Here is an 18778-nt window from a genome sequence, read left to right as displayed (position 1 = left end):
TGCTTAGTGATTTGTTACAATAGTTCCATTTGTCAAGAACATTATAATCAGGAACAAAATACAACATTTAATCTGTTAGAACTGACTGAAGAATGGCAGCTCGTCCAATCCAGGAAAACACCAGAGAGCTTCCGGACTTTGTCCAGTTGAATGACCTAACTTGTGAAACAACAGGAGCAAAGGTAAGCTTACACTGGTGTTCGATAATTTGACAAGCACTTTGTGGAATGAAGAAATAAATAAATTGCTTTTATATCAGGACATTAAAGTCCTCGTTTTCCCAAAGTGGTTTAAAAACATTGGATTCTTTTGGGAGTGCAGTTAACTCTTGTCTGTAGGAAAACGTGGCAAGTAGTTAATACACAAGATCCAATGAACAGCAGATAAATATGTGAGTGACCTAACTAATACATGCGTGGAATGTTAGTCATGCCACAGGGAAAATTCCCTGCACTTTTTCAAATGTGGAATGAGATTTTTGACATCTAGTTGAACAGGGTTCACTTTTATGTCTCGTGCGAATGCCAGCATCTCTGACAATGCAGTGCTCCCTCAGCCTAGAACCTAAATTCTGTTTGTGAATCATAGAGTCATAGAAATATATAGCACGGAAACGTGCCCTTCAGCCAAAACTCATCCATGCCAACCACGTTTCCCAAACTGAACTGCGTTTGGCCCATATCCCTCTAATATCCTTTCCTACTCATGTACCGATCCAAATGTCTTTTAATCTTTGGGGGGGTGGGGGGTGGTCGGGAACTGCAAAATACAAGGCTGAGGCATTTGTAACCATTTTCACTGAAGTACCAAGCAAATTATTCTTTTTGGCCAGTTTCTGAACTCCTCACCATCACGACTACCAGTCCTTAGCTAATGCAATTCACTGTATGCAACATCAAGAAATGACTGACTGCTCTTGGTGAAACAATGTCTATGGGCCCTGATAGCATTCGAGCTGCACTGATATAATGTACTCCAGAAATAGCTGTGATCTGCCCTCCCCCCACACACACTCAACATATTCATGAAAATTGATATCTACCTGGCAATTGTAGGAACATGCTGAGATGCGAAAAGGCCACTAGAATCAGGGCAAATTCAACACAGCAAATTAAGATCTCACTGGCCGCCTTCAGATTATCTGCAAAGTGATGGAAGGAATCATCTATAGTACTGTAAAGGGTACTTACTCACCAAAACAGGCTCGCTGAAGATCAGTTTGAGTTCCACCAGGATCAGTTAGCTCCAGACCTCATTAGTTGGACCCAAATATGGATAAAATAATCTAATTCCAAAGATGAGGTGACTGAGAGTGGCATCAATGAGCCCTCGCAAAACTGAAATCATTGAGGATCGGGGAAAAAATCTCCAGTGGTTGAAGTCACACTTGGTGTTAGAAAATGGGTAGTCATACATTTAAGTTTATAAGTTACTCCTCAAAATTATAGGATTCAAAACATTTATTGTTGATGTTCACAGGAATTAAGCATACAACAATCACTATAATTGTCAATAATTAAACATGCACTTACAGCAATACATTGCCAATACCAGAACATAAAGGTACGTTCAAGTTCAAGTATTTAAAGGTTGACCAGACCCCATCGAATTCTCAGGTATATCTCTAACACACACTCATGTCTTTTTCCAGAATCCTGCCACCTCCAAATTCACACATCCCATTACCTCATCTCATTCAATTAGCTGAAATATCCATTCCCTCCATCGCTGGCATATTATGGCTGCCATGTGTATTATTTACAGCATTCGTTGCTGCAAATTTCTGAAGTTCTTCAGTAGCTCCTCCCAAACCCACAACCTCCTCGAAGGGCAAAGGGTGACAAATGCATGAGAACATCATCACTTCCAACTATCTCTCCAAATCAGAATGCATCCTGACTTGGAGATATGCTGGTTTTCATATGTTGTCGGAAGGCCAAAACGCTGGAATGCTTTCGCCGCAGGGGCTGTAAAAGTTCAAGAAGAACATACACCATTGCATTCTTATGTTAGATGGGTAATAAATAATGGCCTTGACAACAACATCTATGAGTTTTTTTAAAAAAGTCATAGGTTGGTATTTAATGAAGAGCAAGCAAGAGCCCTGGGTCGCCTCTCTTTGGGAAGGCCCACTATATTGAGTGCCACTCAGAGAGAGCAGCAGCCTTCAAGAAATCCTGAGACAAAGTCCTGCCTGCTGTTAGCTGCTGACCAATTAGAGGCTAACAGCACCACCAGGAGGTGGTGGCTGCTACCAGTATGACATCCACTTGAGGGCTGGTAAGGTGAATGATGGCAGGATGGGGGAGGTCACAGGATGGATGGCATGAGGGTGGTTGGCAGCAAGGGCAGGAGTTGGCTTTCAGTGGGCACCCCCTTCCTGATGCAGGGTCCCTTGATCAGGCACTGAGTGTCCTTGGACAAGGAACCCCCACCCTGACCCCAGAGCCCACAAGCAACCCACATATGGATTTGCTTCTTGTGCACCCCTCATGGTGAGCTGTCTACCTGCTGCTGGGTTAATACCTGCGATGGCAGAATGAGGCCTTTATCTGGACATTATTTGGCCACATTTGACAACTGGATGAGCAGGCTGTCCAAGGGCTTTCCTGCCACAGACTTAATCAGTTTCTCTGAACACTTTATATCCTTGTACATTAAGCACCCAGTCAGTCCGCATCATTTTTAAGCCACAGTTCTTTTATTGCCAGTAAATCACATTCTCACACTGCTATTTGTGCTTATAACCCAGCAACCTTATTCACATTACTTTGTTCGTCTACGTACATATTGCAGCCAAGCTGAAACTCTAAGCTGATGAACATATAGTGGTTGTCAAATGTCAAATCAAATGCTCCATTATGCATGAAATTTGTGATTATAAAGATTTTAGATCCACGTAGGATGGAAGAATGTTAGGAGGGCCTGTGACTAGAACTGGCTCACCTACTGAGGACCACCATGGGGAAATCTGTTTTTAAGGTCTTGTTTAGCAGAGAGGCAGTGGACCATTTTCAGCAAATGCAATTTAAGAGTGATAACTACTGTAATGGCTAGCTATGACATGAAACCTTACTGAATCTTCCTACAGGCATTATAGTGCTAATATAGGGGATGGCAACTTGTGTAGCATTTCCACTTCGAAGGACATCAACGAGGGATTGAGATGAAGAGCTGCTCTGTCAAATGGGGATTCAGATGAAGGGCTGTTCTGTCACTTAATCTGCAGAAATTATACCACTACTCAGAGTTTTCTTCTCCTTCATTTTTTCTCTGTCTCTTCAGCCCAACTAAAATCTGTTAATCAGATGAGTTGCATCCTGAAGCTCTCCAAAGCTTTTCAGAATTAATTTCCCTCGATTGTGATATGCCGTTTTAATGTCCCATTCTTTTAAATTTAACTGGCATGCACATTTCCCCTCCCATTTCTAGTGTGTTCCTAGACTTGGCATCTTGGCTATGAGCAATTGTTCAATTGTGCTAACTTTGGAGAATTGAGTGCCACGACCCCATTACTTTTCAGGCCGTAGTTACATAGTTCTCAGCTGTTTAAGGGTCTGGGTCCTTTTTTGAAATTGGTGTTCTGGACCCATCAGCACATTCAGCGGAAGGTGTCGCCGCTGGGCATATTTCCATTGGCAGCTCAGCAGACGGGAGGCGACAATTTGGGGTTCACCGTCTCTCCAGCAGCTAGGTTCTGGGGGAGGGTTGGAGCAGATTCCAGTGTGGTGGACAACAATGATACTTGTAGAATTCGAGGGAGAATTCCTGCTCTTCTTGGTCTATTGGAAGTGTGTCCCTCTTAAACAATTATTTTTACACTTGCTTGTGGGGTCCAGTGAAGAATCCTGTCTTGTGCAGGCTCGATCCCTACTTGGCTCCTCACTGCCTCATTTTGCGAAAGCATTCTTTCTGGTTGTATCACAGCTTGGTATGGCTCCTGCTCTGACCAAGACTACAAGAAACTACAAATGGTCGTGAACGAAGCCCAGTCCATCACGCAAACCAGCTTCCCATCCATTGACTCTGTCTATACTTCCTGCTGCCTTGGAAAAGAAACCAGCATAATCAAGAACCCCACGCATCCTGGATGTGCTCTCTCCCACCTTCCATCAGAATAAAGATACAAAAGTCACGTACTAACTGACTCAAAAACAGCTTCTTCCCTGCTGCCATTGGACTTTTGAATGGAGTTACCTTATACTAAGTTGATGTTTCTCTACACCCTAGCTATGACTGTAACACTACATTCTGCACCCTCTCCTTTCCTTCTTTATGTACAATATACTTTGTCTGTATAGCGCAAAAAACAGTACTTTTAACTGTATACTAATACATGTGACAATAAATCAAATCAAATCACATCAAAAATCTTAAAACAGGGATATGGTCACTTGTTAAAGTATGCAAGATGTCCAGCATCTTTCTTAGATGTCTGCCTGGGTGGTCTGAAAAACAAAGTGACCTACTGTGGCTGTGCAGATTAGATATAGGCCATTCCGCTGTTAAACTTTTGTACTCGTTCCCTGTTTTACACCCAGAAAATTGTGCAATGCATTGTATTTCTGATCCTTAGACCTGTCTTACATTCTCGATTAAGAAAGGCTGCAGCATCACTGGAGCTACACTCTGGAGCTTGGTAATGTTAAATAACATTACATACAGTTATGTATTTATTAAGTTACTTAAGTATGAAAGTTACTTAAGTATCAAATATAAATCTGATGCTAATAAGTTATTTTTAAAAAATGTTTATTTATTAGTGTCACAAGTAGGCTTATGTTAACACTGCAATGAAGTTACTGTGAAAATCCCCTAGTCGCCACACTCCGGCACCTGCTCGGGTACACTGAGGGAGAATTTAGCATGGCCAATGCACCTAACCAGCATGTCTTTGGACTTATAGTTTCCTCTTGGCAGAAACGTAGCTGATTGCATGTGGAAAACACAAAGCTGAAAACATGCATGAAGAAGCAAATGTATTTGATTACTCAACCCAACAATTCAGTACTTAATTTCATAGAAGATATTTATTGACTCACAATGTTTCGTGAAGCAGCAATCCACTGCAGGGATTCATACGGTTGCATATACTGTCAGAATGAAGTACAAGTGGTGTGTTTTGCAATGAAAGGTTGGGATTATATTATTGCCCATAATTTCTGACAGGGCGTCAAACTGTGACATTGGATTTCACAATTTATGAGGATACTTTGGACAGCAAGATATAGATGCATTCATCATTGTTTATATAATAATGTACATGATATTGTAGTACACAATCTGATAATATTATGTTGACAGCTCAGATTGCTGTAAATTATTCCCATTCTTTTCCAATAATAGGATTTAAAGGGAAAAACAGAAAAATATGTTTCCTAATAAAATAAATGTTGAATTTGCATATTTTGACAATCTCTTTCTGGATTTTAGTGCATTTGTCTTTCTCCATTTATGCCATTAAAACTCTCCTCTTTATTCATGCCCACAAGAGTGCGCAGATGTCCTTTTTTGAAGCCATTGCTGATGTTGTTCTAATGCTTTACATTGATGTGCGTGAGCACAGTCTGGCGTGATTCATGCAGATGTTCTTCTACTATCTGTGAGAACTGTGTGTAACTCTACTCAGTGTCTCCCCTTGATTATACAGATAAGAAACTTTCTACGCAAGGCACCTTGGGGAAAGGTCAATGTGCTAACCAACCTTTTTATTTTTCAGATCCTATTTGCAACAGATGATTGGTTTGCAGTTGCAGAGAATCTTTTGAAGGTGAGTGCAAGGCATCGAATGGTCCAATTTATTTTGCTAGTGGTGAATTGGGCAGTAAACTGAAGTGATGCATCTATTCTTTGTGAACCCGGCTCTTAAATGATGATGCTTTTACTGCATGTGTGTTTTGCTGCAGATAATTATAGTTTGAAAATAAACCCCAGCTGTAATGACTTTAACAAGGCCCATGATGTGGACCTTTTAGAATATGAGCTCCCTGATTAAGGCAGTAATGGTTTGTCGAATCAGGGAGCCCTGCAATGTAAAAAATGTGGAGTGTCAGGGTTACTGGTACTCTGGGTTTATACTCTGTATGTACCTGTCAGAGTGTTGCTTACTATGTAAATAAATCTAAATTTGGTGAAGGGACACCGGCATCGGAGAGTTATTTCAGCAGCTATTATGGATAACAGGGATATGACCTAAACCTTTTAGTGCTCACTAGTTCTCCATGCGACATCTTATGCACTCCACTGCCTTACTGACTGCACTGCCCCCCCCCCCCCCCCACCCCCACCCCAACAATCCCCTGATGCTGAAGTTCATTGACAAGTGAGGAGATGCTGGTGGGACCCAAAAGCAGAGGGTCCAGATGACCACGCATCTTTATGTAGCATAGATTGGAAGCACACAAAACAAGAGATAAGCACATGCAGATGACTGTGATAGTGCCAAACTTCACCCGGCATTTTCAGTACTAAAGTCAAGGGTCTCATAATGTTCTGAAATTAGCGAACAGGGAAGGAATTAGATTTTGGCAGTGCCTGGTGTTCTTTCACATTGAAGGCCATGGAAAAAAAAGTCAGACACAGTGTAAAGTAGGCAGTAGATTCACCATCATCCAATATTTGTTCCAGGGTTTCTTCCTCATAGGAGGTGAGGTTAAAGTGTCTATGGCTGCTCCGTAAAGCTAATTTCTGTCATTGTTTATAAACCATTTTTTTAAGTAGGCAAACTGAATTCCATGTTTGTCAACTTATCTAATGCAGTTTAGACATCAATCAGCAGATCTTAATGAGAGGGATCAGAGATGGATAAAATAAATACAGATTTTGTGAAGCTTCTGTTGGCTGTGAGTTTCAGTATAAGGTTGAAGGTATTTCTGGGTTTTATGCTAGATATTCTGCTGTATTTGTCTGTCACAAACCACTTTGGTCTGTGGATCTCACTTCCACTATGGTCCCGATTGTGCCTTCACCTGTCCAATACCTAGGTAAATGATAGAGATGACCAAGATTCAAACAGAAAATCCTTACCATTGTGCACCTACTCACCAGAATGTGCCAAGTGCAGCCACATGATTCCTTTTCCTTTTGTAAGCAGATCTATCAGATCAAAATGAAGGCTGCAAACCAAAAAGCTTATTTAACAAACACAAAGTATAGGGACAATATTCAGTGGAAATTGTGCAGTTATACTAAGTTACATACCTCATTATCCTTCAGAACACATATACAAATCATAAGCCATCTATCAACGTGTGTTGAACCTAAAAATTGAGGTACTACTTCTTACAGGGCAATCCCAGGCCACAATGTTTTTTGTCAAAAGAATGACAGCCAGTGATTGCTGCTGTCCCTTCTCACAGGTCTCAGGCACAGCTGTCAGTTAACCAGTCCCCCTTATTTTGGATACCTAAAGTTTTGATATGTTTCAAAGAATCACCCCGGCCTGTTTTAAACCTCTGAAGACATGATTTAAGGTTTATTTATTAGTGTCACAAGTAGGCTTGCATTAACATTGCAATGAAGTTACTGTGAAAATCCCCTAATCGCCACACCCTGGCGTCTGTTCGGGTAAGGCAGAACACAAATGAGCATATTTAACAATGTAGATTTGGCTGTCCTTCACGGTATTCCATCACTGTGCTTGGTGAATAAGCCAGAAACCCTGTATAATTTAGAAGCTCTGGAAAGTAAAGTTTGACCATTTAAACAATTATTAGTTGACGGGCAACATTAGTACTTTATTAGTGGAGGGGTGAACAGGGAGTTGTGTGGTGTTTGGAAATGCACTAGCTCCTTCACAAAGCTAAGCTGTGGCTATATTCAAGAAGACTGGTTGAGCCAAGTGATCTGCTAAATGTTTAATGGTTGTACGTGCGTGCGGACGGTCGGATGGTCTGTCGGTGCTGAGAGCAGCTCCCTCATTCCTCCAAGGACCTTGTATTAGGCCACTCGACATTCACTATGACTGGGTAGTGTGCGCACAAGCATGCTACACCATAGGTATCTGAAAATTGTGCTGGGCCACTACAACAGTTGTTCTACAGGGGAACACTCCCCGCCTAGTTACAAATTTCAATAAGTGGCCCTTGTGCAATTAATGTGTGGTAGTTTCTTTTCAAATTTTTATTTGTCGCTTTTACATATGAACCTGGTGCTTGGCAGATGCAGATCACTGTGTGCATTAGATTGACATTAGCTTTTAGAATCACTTATTGTGCATCAGAAACTAGGCACAAAATCTTTGATGCTCATGCACAATATCCCCAAAGATATCTATCCAGGGAATCAGACTCCAAACTCATTCAAATTGGCTGGCCCATTCTTGTTTTTCCAGAGAATATTAACCTCTCATAGAATCCCTATGGATCCCTAAGGAGGCTATTCGGCCCATCAAGTCTGCACTGACAACAATCCACCCAGGCCCTATCCCTGTAACCCCATGTAGCTACCCTGCTAATTGCCCTGTCACTAAGGGGCATTTTAATATGGCCAATCCACCTAACCCACACATCTTTAGAGTGTGGGAGGAAACTGGAGCATCTGGAGGAAACCCACGTAGACACGGGGAGAACGTGTAGACTCTGCACAGACAGTGACCCAAGTCGGGAATCAAACCTGGGTCCCTGGCGCTGTGCGACAGCAGTGCTAACCACTGTGCCACCGTGTTGTCCACTATACTATAACCAACAACCAACAACAAGGATTTCAATCCAATAATCTACATACAGTAATGCAGAGCTAACCTATACAGCAATAGAAATTATTGAAATATGTTCTGTCAAATGTTCTCTGTTGGCAATGAATGGTTCAACAAGTTATCGTAATTTATACACTAATCAGCCCCTAGTCTACATACTTCCCCTCCTAGTCCTCTTCTTTCCTCATGGTGGTGAGATGTTTGATTTGTGTTGCATATAAGTTTGGATATTTAGTGGGCAAATTTCTTCTTAGCAATGTGAAGCATCATTGGAGTAAAGCAAAATGACTACTTATGAACTAAAAAAAGTAATTGAATAGTAAAATTAGAATGCCTAACAGTATCCACGATCTGATTGGCTGTGGCCAATTAACTGAGAGTTGTTAGTTATGGAATTAAATTTTTCATAACCAATTAAGCAAACACACCACGTTTTCTAGTAACAAACAGTGTGGAAGGAAATAGTGTTTGTTGTTGACATGTACGGCTCGGGTAAGACTGAATCCACGCAGTATATTAAAAAGTGCAATGATGAGATATCTTACAGTCGTCAGACAAAATATTTTCAGGTTTCCAGCATTTGTGTTATTTTGCTTTTGTCTTTGAAATAGCTTCCATGTAAGGAAGAGGATATGCAACCTGTTTAACCTGACCTTGCTCCTAGCTATCTTATTGGGGATTTACATTAGGGCTCGCAAAGACCTTGTTAACAATGAGAAACAAATGAGGTGAATATTTCATTCTAACTAGTTCACCTTGCTTCTCATTATTAGCAGGGGTTAGGATCTTTTTTGGAAACCACTGCATCATTAGTAGAAACCCTAGCTGTCTCTCCCAAATGATAATCTTTTTTTCAATCATGTGGAAAACAGGCAAAAGCTAATGTTCTGAACCTGAAGATATCACTGGTAAGGAAGGCCATTTGACCCATCTTAATTCATTCATCCAGACAACTCTGCACAGTCTATTGTAGCATCTAATTATCTCCTAAATATTACAATAGTTTTTGACTTCACCACCATTCGTAGGTGTACATTCTATAAACATGTTCTTGGTATCAATCCTAATGTTTTTTTAACTAGTTTGGCAGATTGGTTGTTATTATGAAATGAATTTGGAAATGTCCTGATGCTTGGGCATTGCTTTTCAATCATGCCCACTGTGAAATAAATGCTGAGGACTGCTCAGTAAATATGCAAAGACAATGGAAAGGAGGCAGCATTGTTCAGACAATTTTATTTCACCCGTTCCTTTACTCCTTCAATTTTTTTGTATTATTTTGCCCATGCTGGTTCTCGTTTTGGCATTGTGTCTGTTTTGTTGCTACGAGCATTACAAGCAGTGTGCTAAGCTTGATTCCACAAAATGCAATGAGATGACTGCCCAGCAAATCTGGGACTGAGCCATGTGGTGGTACCAGGGGTCTCAGCCGCCAGCTGAAGATCCAGTGAGAACCCTCTTTTAGGGAAGGCATGCTGCATGTGGTTACACTCAGGCATTAGTAAAGGCCAGCAGCAGGCCTTCCCCTCAGATCGAGGACCCCGGTGTTGGAATTTACAGCTGCTAAGAGCTGCCAGATAATCAGAGGCCAATAGCTGTTGTGAACAGCAGTGCCAAATGACACCTGCCCGAGGCTTAGGATCATTGCTGAATCCCGGGCAACAAGTGAGTTGACGGCAGGAGGGGGCTCATGGGGTGAAGGGTTATGGGGAGGTAGCGGAGAGGGATCAACAGCAAGGGAGAGAGGTGGGTGAGGGTAGTTCTCAGTTGGGCCTCCTCGATTTTTGTTCTCAGTTACAATAGCTATTTGTTGACATTTCAACAAGGCTTTCATCATGCTATTATGAATGCTGGTCTGCTTTACACAAACTACATTTATTTCAGCAGGGGGAGGTCCTAAATTCACATTTTGATTGACAGCCCAAAGATGTTATTAAAGGGTTAGTTGACTTTGTGGGGTTATGGACAGAAGTGTGTTTGTTTTATTAGGGATTAAGCACGTGAGATTTAAAAGTTTTGAATGAGCTTCCATGAATGCGATGTTTTTTAATACGGTGAAGATTTTAACATATAATTAGACCTTTATTTTATTTAATCTCAGCATGACTCCTGAGATCTGTTCACGGTGGATACTGGGTGAGTTGGCATGAAGGGTTTAAATGGCATGGGTGGTGGGTGGGTTGATATTAAATTAGCATGGTGGTTATAAGATGCCATGGGGGTAGATGGGGTGTCATGGGTTGGCATTAAGTTAGTATGGGGCTATAAGGAGCTATGGGATGGGGGCATATATTGGCATTAAGTTGGCTAGCGGCTGTAAAGGGCAATGGAAGTTGAGTTGGGGATGGGCAGGGGGCTTGGGTTGGTTTGGGGGGTGTTCCTCCTGAGATGAGTGTGGTAAGCAATGCCCTCATCCAATTTCTGTGTCTCCAATTTTAAAATGATTTGTTTTATAGCGAGAAGCACCTCAATGGAAAGCAGAAGATTTTACAAATTTTGGCAAATGGATGGATGGATGGGAAACCAGGAGAAAACGAATTCCAGGTAAATTAAAATCAAAACTGGAATTCTGCAAAAATGGCTCTATTTAATTTGATATATATCAAAAAGATCACAAAGGAACACTATTAAAACGGAAAGAAAAACTTGCATTTATATATAACTGTTCAGGACTATTGGATGTCTCAAAGCACTTCACAGCCAATGAAGTATTTTTGACTTGTAGCCATTGTTGTATCACAGGAAATGTGGAGGTGAGTTTTCCCGTTCTGCCCGCCACAGGAATTGTAGCAGGCGAGGGGCAGACCATAGAAAGGTCCGTTGACTTCGGGTGGGATTTTCCGGTTTCGGGGTGAGCACAGCCGGAAAATGTCGCCCGTGGTGCCCAATTTTGTACACAGCGAAATCCCACAAACAGAAATGTGATAATGTCAAGATGTTGAGGTGACACAGTGGTTAGCACTGCTGCCTCACAGCGGCAGGGACCTGGGTTCGATTCCTGGCTTGGGTCACTGTCTGTGTGGAGCCTGCACGTTCTTCCCATGTCTGCGTGGGTTTCCTCCGGGTGCTCCGGTTTCCTCCCACAGTCCAAAGATATGCAGAGTTAGTAGATTGGCTATGCTTTAGTGTCCCAAGATGTGTAGGGTAGGGGGATTAACCGGCTAAATATGTGGTGCTATGGGGATAGGGCCTGGGTAGGATGCTTTGTTGGAGAGTCGGTGCAGGCTCGATGGGTCGAATGGCCTCCTGCACTGTAGGGATTCTATAATCTGTGTGATGTTGATCACCGGTTAAATATTGGTCAGGACAACGTTATGGTGGTTTCTTCATTAAAGAGATAAGCCAGAGCTTCTCCCATGGCTAAGAGTTGTACATACTCTGGTTTGTTCCTCCATGAATACATGGTTACTGCATTAGCTATTGTGGAATGGAGTCATACAACCAGGATGATTCTGTGTTTGGACCTGGTCTATTTTAAACAAGTTGATCACATTAGTGGTCATTACCAGAGGCATGATAATGGACAAAAAGAAACCAACTCAGAATGCCTACTCATGTGTCTGGGCAAGGAAAGGATTTGGCCTGGCTGTGATATCTTCATGGCAAAAAAACCTACTAACATTTAATACATGGGCTCACATATGGAGACTAGTTACTTGGTAGAGAAACTAAAAAATACCTGGCACTTATGGAGCTTTACCCTGGCATAACTCAGTCCCTTGAAGAAAAGGAGAGAATAAAGCTGGAGGGGATCAAAAGAGAATAGAAATTATTAAGTATAACAGCAAAGGCTTATGATGTTAGCATTACACTGAAGGTCAGATGTTTATATGGGGAATTAATCATAAGACATAGGAGCAGAATTTTGCCATTTGGCCCATCGAGTCTGCTCTGCCATTCGATCATGGCTGATATGCTCCTCATCCCCATTTTCCTGCCTTCTCTCCATAACCCTTCAGCCCATTACCAATTAAAAATCTGTCTAACTCCTCAGATTTACTCACTGTCCCAGCATCCACTGCATTTTGGGGTAGTGAATTCCACAGATTCACAACCCTTTGGGAGAAGTAGTTTCTCCAACTCTGTTTTAAATTTGCTACTCCTTATCTTAAGACTATGACCTCTTGTCCTAGAATGCCCCACAAGAGGAAGCATCCACTCCATGTCTACTTTTTCCATATTGTTTATCATCATGTCTAGCTCAATTTGATCTCCTGTCATTCTTCTAAATTCCAGAGAGTATTGGCCTAAACTGTTCAATCTCTCTTCATAAGACAAACCCTTCATCACTGGAATCAATCTAATGAACCTAGATTGATGCAACAATTTATAGTAATAAGTTATTAACAAAGATGATTATGTGCCTGGGCAATAATTTTGAAAACTTCAAAAGAAGCTGAAGTCCCAAATTATATGAATCTAATTTTTCAGGATATTTCAAGCAGAAAATGATTGAAGGGATTGGAGAACCTTTAGAACTATCCAAATCCTGAGTTCATTCTAATATAAAATTAGATTGTCCATCATTAATTGTATTCAGAATGTTCAGCTGACAATTTTGTTCGCCTCACCTTCCACCAATACTTTAAAAAAACCTAGCAATTACCTCACCAGCACCCACCATAATTTCTAACTTCCTCTCCTCTGGTCCTCCATCCAGTTTGATATTGCTGTCTCTATTGACTTGCTCAACATCTCTCTTACCTTTCTTCTGCCAATCTTTCATGGTTTCTCACCTCTGGATTTTCAAGGCTTGAGTGCACCTTGTAAATGGCTGACCTCTTCATCGTTGCCAGATTTGATTGGACTATCTTAAAAAGCATAATGTCTGCTTCTCATTGGCTAAATTCACCTACTACTTTATTGTCATATGGAGTTTAAGGACAGGACCAACCTTCTTTTCTCAAGGCAACTTCCTCCTGACTGTCTTTTCTTGGCCCCTCCACTCTCACCCTTCTTGCCGAGACTGATTATTTTCATCCAGCCCTTTCTTCCCATCAATTGCAGATGGGGTCTTGATTAATTGGGCCAGTGGGCTGATGAATGGCAGATGGAGTTTAATTTAGATAAATGCGAGGTGATGCGTTTTGGTAGATTGAACCAGGGCAGGACTTAGTTAATGGTAGGGCGTTGGGGAGAGTTACAGAACAAAGAGATCTAGGGGTACAGGTTCAAAGCTCCTCAAAAGTGGAGTCACAGGTGGACAGAGTGGTAAAGAAGGCATTTGGCATGCTTGGTTTCATTGGTCAGAACTTTGAATACATGAGTTGGGATGTCTTGTTGAAGTTGTGCAAGACATTGGAATACTGTGTGCAGTTCTGGTCACCCTATTATAGAAAAGGTATTATTAAACTAGAAAGAGTGCAGAAAAGATTTACTAGGATGCTATTGGGGTTTGAGTTATAAGGAGAGGCTGGATAGACTGGGATTTTTTTCTCTGGAGCCTAGGAGGCTGAGGGGTGATCTTATAGAAGTCTGTAAAATAATGAGGGGCACAGATCAACTAGATAGTCAATATCTTTTCCCAAAGGCAGGGGAGTCTAAAACTAGAGGGAATATGTTTAAGGTGAGAAGGGAGAGATACAAAGGTGTCCAGGGGGGCAATTATTTCACACACAGGGTGGTGAGTGTCTGGAACAAGCTGCCAGAGGCAGTAGTAGAGGCGGGTACAATTTTGTCTTTTTTAAAAGCATTTAGATAGTTGCATGGTTAAGATGGGTATAGAGGGATATGGGCCAAATGCAGGCAATTGGGATTAGCTTAGGGGTTTAAAAAAAAGGGCGGCATGGACAAGTTGGGCCAAAGGGCCTGTTTCCATGCTATAAACCTCAATGACTCTAATTATGGATCGGTGTTATAATCATGTAAATGTCCCTTGTGTTGTGATGCAAATTCGTATGCCAGATCTTATAGCTTTGATGACTTTGTAATCTGTTCTCCACATAAATTACTGAGGAACACGCAGTGATGGAAAAGGCTTTGTAGAAAATTGAACACAGAATTCCTGTGACGAGTAAGCACATGCATGGTAATGTGGCCGCTTTGAGGGGCGATCCTTTGTGGGCCACGTGATGGGGTCGGACCCGCTGGAACTGCCAAGCAGGGAACCAGGCTAATCAGGAGCGAGGGCATGCACCCTGGGACAGGGAGGAGAAGAGAGTAGACCTCTATCAGACCCTTATACTACTGTACATAGTTATATTACTTAATAAACCCTTTGTTGTTGTAGCCACATCGAGTCCCCGCCAGTCACTACAACATGGTAACATTTTTCTAGATCAACGGCACTGCCTCGGATGTAGTGATGGCTTCCCAGAATGTCAAATCTATTGCATGTGTTTAAAATTTTGACCAAATAACCCGAAGGTTAAATGAGGTTTCAAGTGTCAATTAAACACTGAGTGTGCATGTAGCACTTGTCTTTAACAAAACATATTTCCACCAGGGATAAATTATATAAATTTATGAATTGGAATTGAACAGACCTGACCCACCTTATGGGTGGCACAGTGGTTCGCACTGGTATCTCACAGCGCCAAGGACTTGGGTTCAATTCTGGCCTCAGGTAACTGACTGTGTGGAGTTTGCACGTTCTCTCTGTGTCTGCGTGGGTTTCCTTCGGGTGCTCCGGTTTCCTCCCACAGTCCAAAGATGTGTGGGTAGGTGGATTGGCCATGCTAGATTGCCCCTTGGTGTCGGTGGGGCTAGCAGGGTAAATTTGTGAGGTTAATGGGATAGGGCTTGGGTGAGATTGTTATCAGTGCAGGCTTGATGGGCTAAATGGCTTCCTTCAGCACTGTAGGGATTCTTCTATGATTTATATTTTACCCCCAGTTGTACTTAGTTCAGGCAGCTTAACTTTGGAGTTGCCTCTTTTTATTCTAGGCATATTCATGAATGTATGATATCACCCCTGATGTTGGCTTTGCAATTGATTGCATTGGTTGGAAATCAGAGTCCCTCGAATTTTGCTTCAAGTCTGATTCTGCTGTTGCTGTTGTTTCCTCTAATGTATTAAGGTCTATTCTTTGAATGTGCACCTGTGTTTTTCATAGGTCACGATTGGTGTGTTATTAAGTTGGGCGTGCCTGGAGTCATACATGGATTTGATGTGGACACTTCCTACTTTACTGGCAATTATGCTCCATGTGTATCGATTGCAGCAGCATGCCTCAATGCTGGTGAGTGAGCAGTGACTTATTAGACTCTATAGCATTTAGTAGTATTCAGATAAAACCTCAATTCTGCAAAATATTACTAAATAGGGTTTTCCTTCATTCCTCACAACAAATCTTCCCTCCTGAGAACTCACTTTGTGTTACATAACATTCCTGAGCTTTTTGTTGACTCCTGTGGTTGATGTGGGCAGGTTTATAGACCAGCTCTGATAATTCCAATGTGCCTCTGAGGAACCTTCTGCCTACCCTGCCAGCCTTTTCACCTGAAATCAAGAACTCCTGCTGTGACAATCACTGTGGAGAGTTGCCATTCCAATATTTTTGCTCGATGCACTGAGCCATCAGGCAATCTAAACTTACTTCTGTTTAGTGTCCCTCATATCTGTAGGATGTTCCATAACACGTTACAGCTAATGAATTGCTTCTGAGATATGTTTTGTCGGCAAAAAATCGGAGACAATTTACACATAGCGAATGCCCAAAACGACAATGGGATGAAATACCAGTTAATTTGTCCTGATTAGTCATGGTGTTGCTTGAGGAATAAATGTTGGCTAGGATACTGGAAATTCCCCACTCTTTGAATAGTTCTATGGAAACATTTATGAGAGATTAAATAGGGACTTTATTTATATTTCCCATCCAGGAGATGGTACCTTCAATAGTATAGCCTTAGTAGTGTTTTGAAATAAGTGTGCAGAGGACGCTGAAAGTCTGCAAAGGGATATAGATAATCTAAGTGAGTGGGCGAGGGTCTGGCAGATGGAGTACAATGTTGGTAAATGTGAGGTCATCCATTTTGGTAGGAATAACAGCAAAATGGACTATTATTTAAATACAGAGAAGATTCACGAGGTTGATTCCAGAGTTGAGGGTTGGCTTATGAGGAGAGACTGAGTAGACTGGGGCTCTATTCATTGGAATTTAGAAAAATGAGGGGAGATCTTATGGAAACATATAAGGTTATGAAGGGAATAGGTAAGATAGAAGCAGGGAAGTTGTTTCCACTGGCAGGTGAAACTAGAACTAGGGGGCATAGCCTCAAAATAAGGGGAAGCAGATTTAGGACAGAGTTGAGGAGAAATTTCTTCACACAAAGGGTTGTGAATCTGTGGAATTCTCTGCCCAGTGAAGCAGTTGAGGCTACCTCATTGAATGTATTTAAGGCAAGGATAGATACATTTTTGAGCAGTAAAGGAATTAAGGGTTATGGTGAGCGGGCGGGTAAATGGAGCTGAGTCCACAAAAAGATCAGCCATTATCTTATTGAATGGCGGAGCAGGCTCGAGGGGCCAGATGGCCTATTCCTGCTCCTAGTTCTTACGTTCTTATATCAGCCTCAATTATGTTTTCAAATGGCGGACTGGAGTTTGAACAGTTGCCCTTCCAAGTCAGAGAGGATCAACACTGAACCAGAACTTTATTATTTGCTTTTACCCCCATAAGATCCCCCAGGATCTCTCAACTCTGCTGCTACAGCACCCATCTTTAAGCTCTCAAATATATGTGGCAGTGAGTGGAGCATCATGATGAGTGATAGAGCTGGACAGTCAGTACATGAAACTGTGTTGTCTCTCTCTTGCATAGCTAGATATTTTTGTTACTCCAGAGTCATCCTGCTGGGCAAGTGTGATCTCAAACTTTTATTTTCCATCTCAAGCCGTGTTCTTTAATCTCACTGCCCGAATAACCCTCCATCTTCACATTTGATATCAGTTCCATATTATCTGTTATTTGTAAGCACAATCATCAGCTTCATTGAAATGACACATCTTCAATACATCTTATTGACTAGATGAGGTTCCAGACTTCCCTTCAAGAGGGGAGAAAATGGGAACTGCTGCTTCAGAGCAAGAATTTGAAGCCATCAGAAAGGTTTGTCAACAATGAAATGCAACTTCTCTGCAGTATATAACTAAAGGCTTTATTCACATTTGTTCAACAACTACAGTTAAAATATTTTCATGACTACGGAGTGAACATTCCTGTAGATTTTCATAGAGTCCTACAGTGCAGAAGGAGGCCATTTGGCCCATCGAATCTACACCGACCACAATCCCACCCAGGCCCTATCCCCATAACCCTATTTATTTACACTACTAACCCCTTGATACTAATGAGCAATTTAGCATGGCCAATCAACTAACCCGCATATCTTTGGAGTGTGGGAGGAAACCCACGCAGACACAGGGAGAACGTACAAATTCCACACAATGACCCAAGCCGGGAATCGAACCCAGGTCCCTGGAGCTTTGAAGCAGCAGTGCTTCACTGTGCTACCCACTTTTTTGAGAGCTCACTTGTGTTAAAGTGCCCGGCCTGCTCTGAGTATTAATAGATAGGTTGTGGTTGCACCACCTGTGATATTTCATCCATTGCTGTGCGCAAGTAGTGGACCAGGTACATTTTCATGATGTGAAATCAAACTTTTATACTTGGATAAACCCTTTTTTTAACTAAAATAAGCAAGCAGAAGAAAGTATACCACTTAAATTATGGAGTAAATTTTCTAATTCTCCTGCTGAAGAATTTTAGGTGATGGGAGTGCCTATTGGGAATTCAGGTGCTTTTAGGAATTCGGATACAAAGGACAGAAATTTGTTCACAAATTCTGTGATCCATCCCCTTATCAGTCCTTCTGCTATTTGAATCCTTCAGTATCATTAGTTAGGGAAATATACAATTGGTTTCCCTGTTTACTGAGGTTCCAGGTGCCCTGTTTCCCTTGCTGTGTCATTACCAGTTCAACTTGGACACACAAAGTGATTAAACTTAAACATGCACAAAGTCTAAGGCTGGAATGTTATGGGTGTTCATGCCGGCAGGATTTTCTCATCTTGCTGCAGTGCTGGGTGCCAAATTCTCCGACTTCGCTGCAGCGGAAGTATGGCGTGAACAGCTGGTA

The 18778-nt window shown here is 41.8% G+C and overlaps 1 protein-coding gene across 1 annotated transcript in view; it reads left to right on the top strand.

Annotated features, from left to right (window-relative positions):
• allc (allantoicase) overlaps positions 1-18778 on the top strand; it is a 46451-nt gene that overhangs the window by 6884 nt on the left and 20789 nt on the right. Inside the window, exons 2-6 of the mRNA XM_078213753.1 lie at positions 80-182; positions 5720-5770; positions 11152-11239; positions 15751-15876; positions 17669-17748. Coding sequence (XP_078069879.1) covers positions 93-182; positions 5720-5770; positions 11152-11239; positions 15751-15876; positions 17669-17748 — 435 coding nt within the window. The 5' untranslated portion in view covers positions 80-92. The remainder of the gene's footprint in view (positions 1-79; positions 183-5719; positions 5771-11151; positions 11240-15750; positions 15877-17668; positions 17749-18778) is intronic.

This window comes from Mustelus asterias, chromosome 5 (genome assembly GCF_964213995.1).
Source record: "Mustelus asterias chromosome 5, sMusAst1.hap1.1, whole genome shotgun sequence".
NCBI classification, from domain to species: Eukaryota; Metazoa; Chordata; class Chondrichthyes; order Carcharhiniformes; family Triakidae; genus Mustelus; species Mustelus asterias.
The sequence above is the reverse complement of the archived record's forward strand: the minus strand, read 5'-3'. Positions and strand labels throughout refer to the sequence as shown.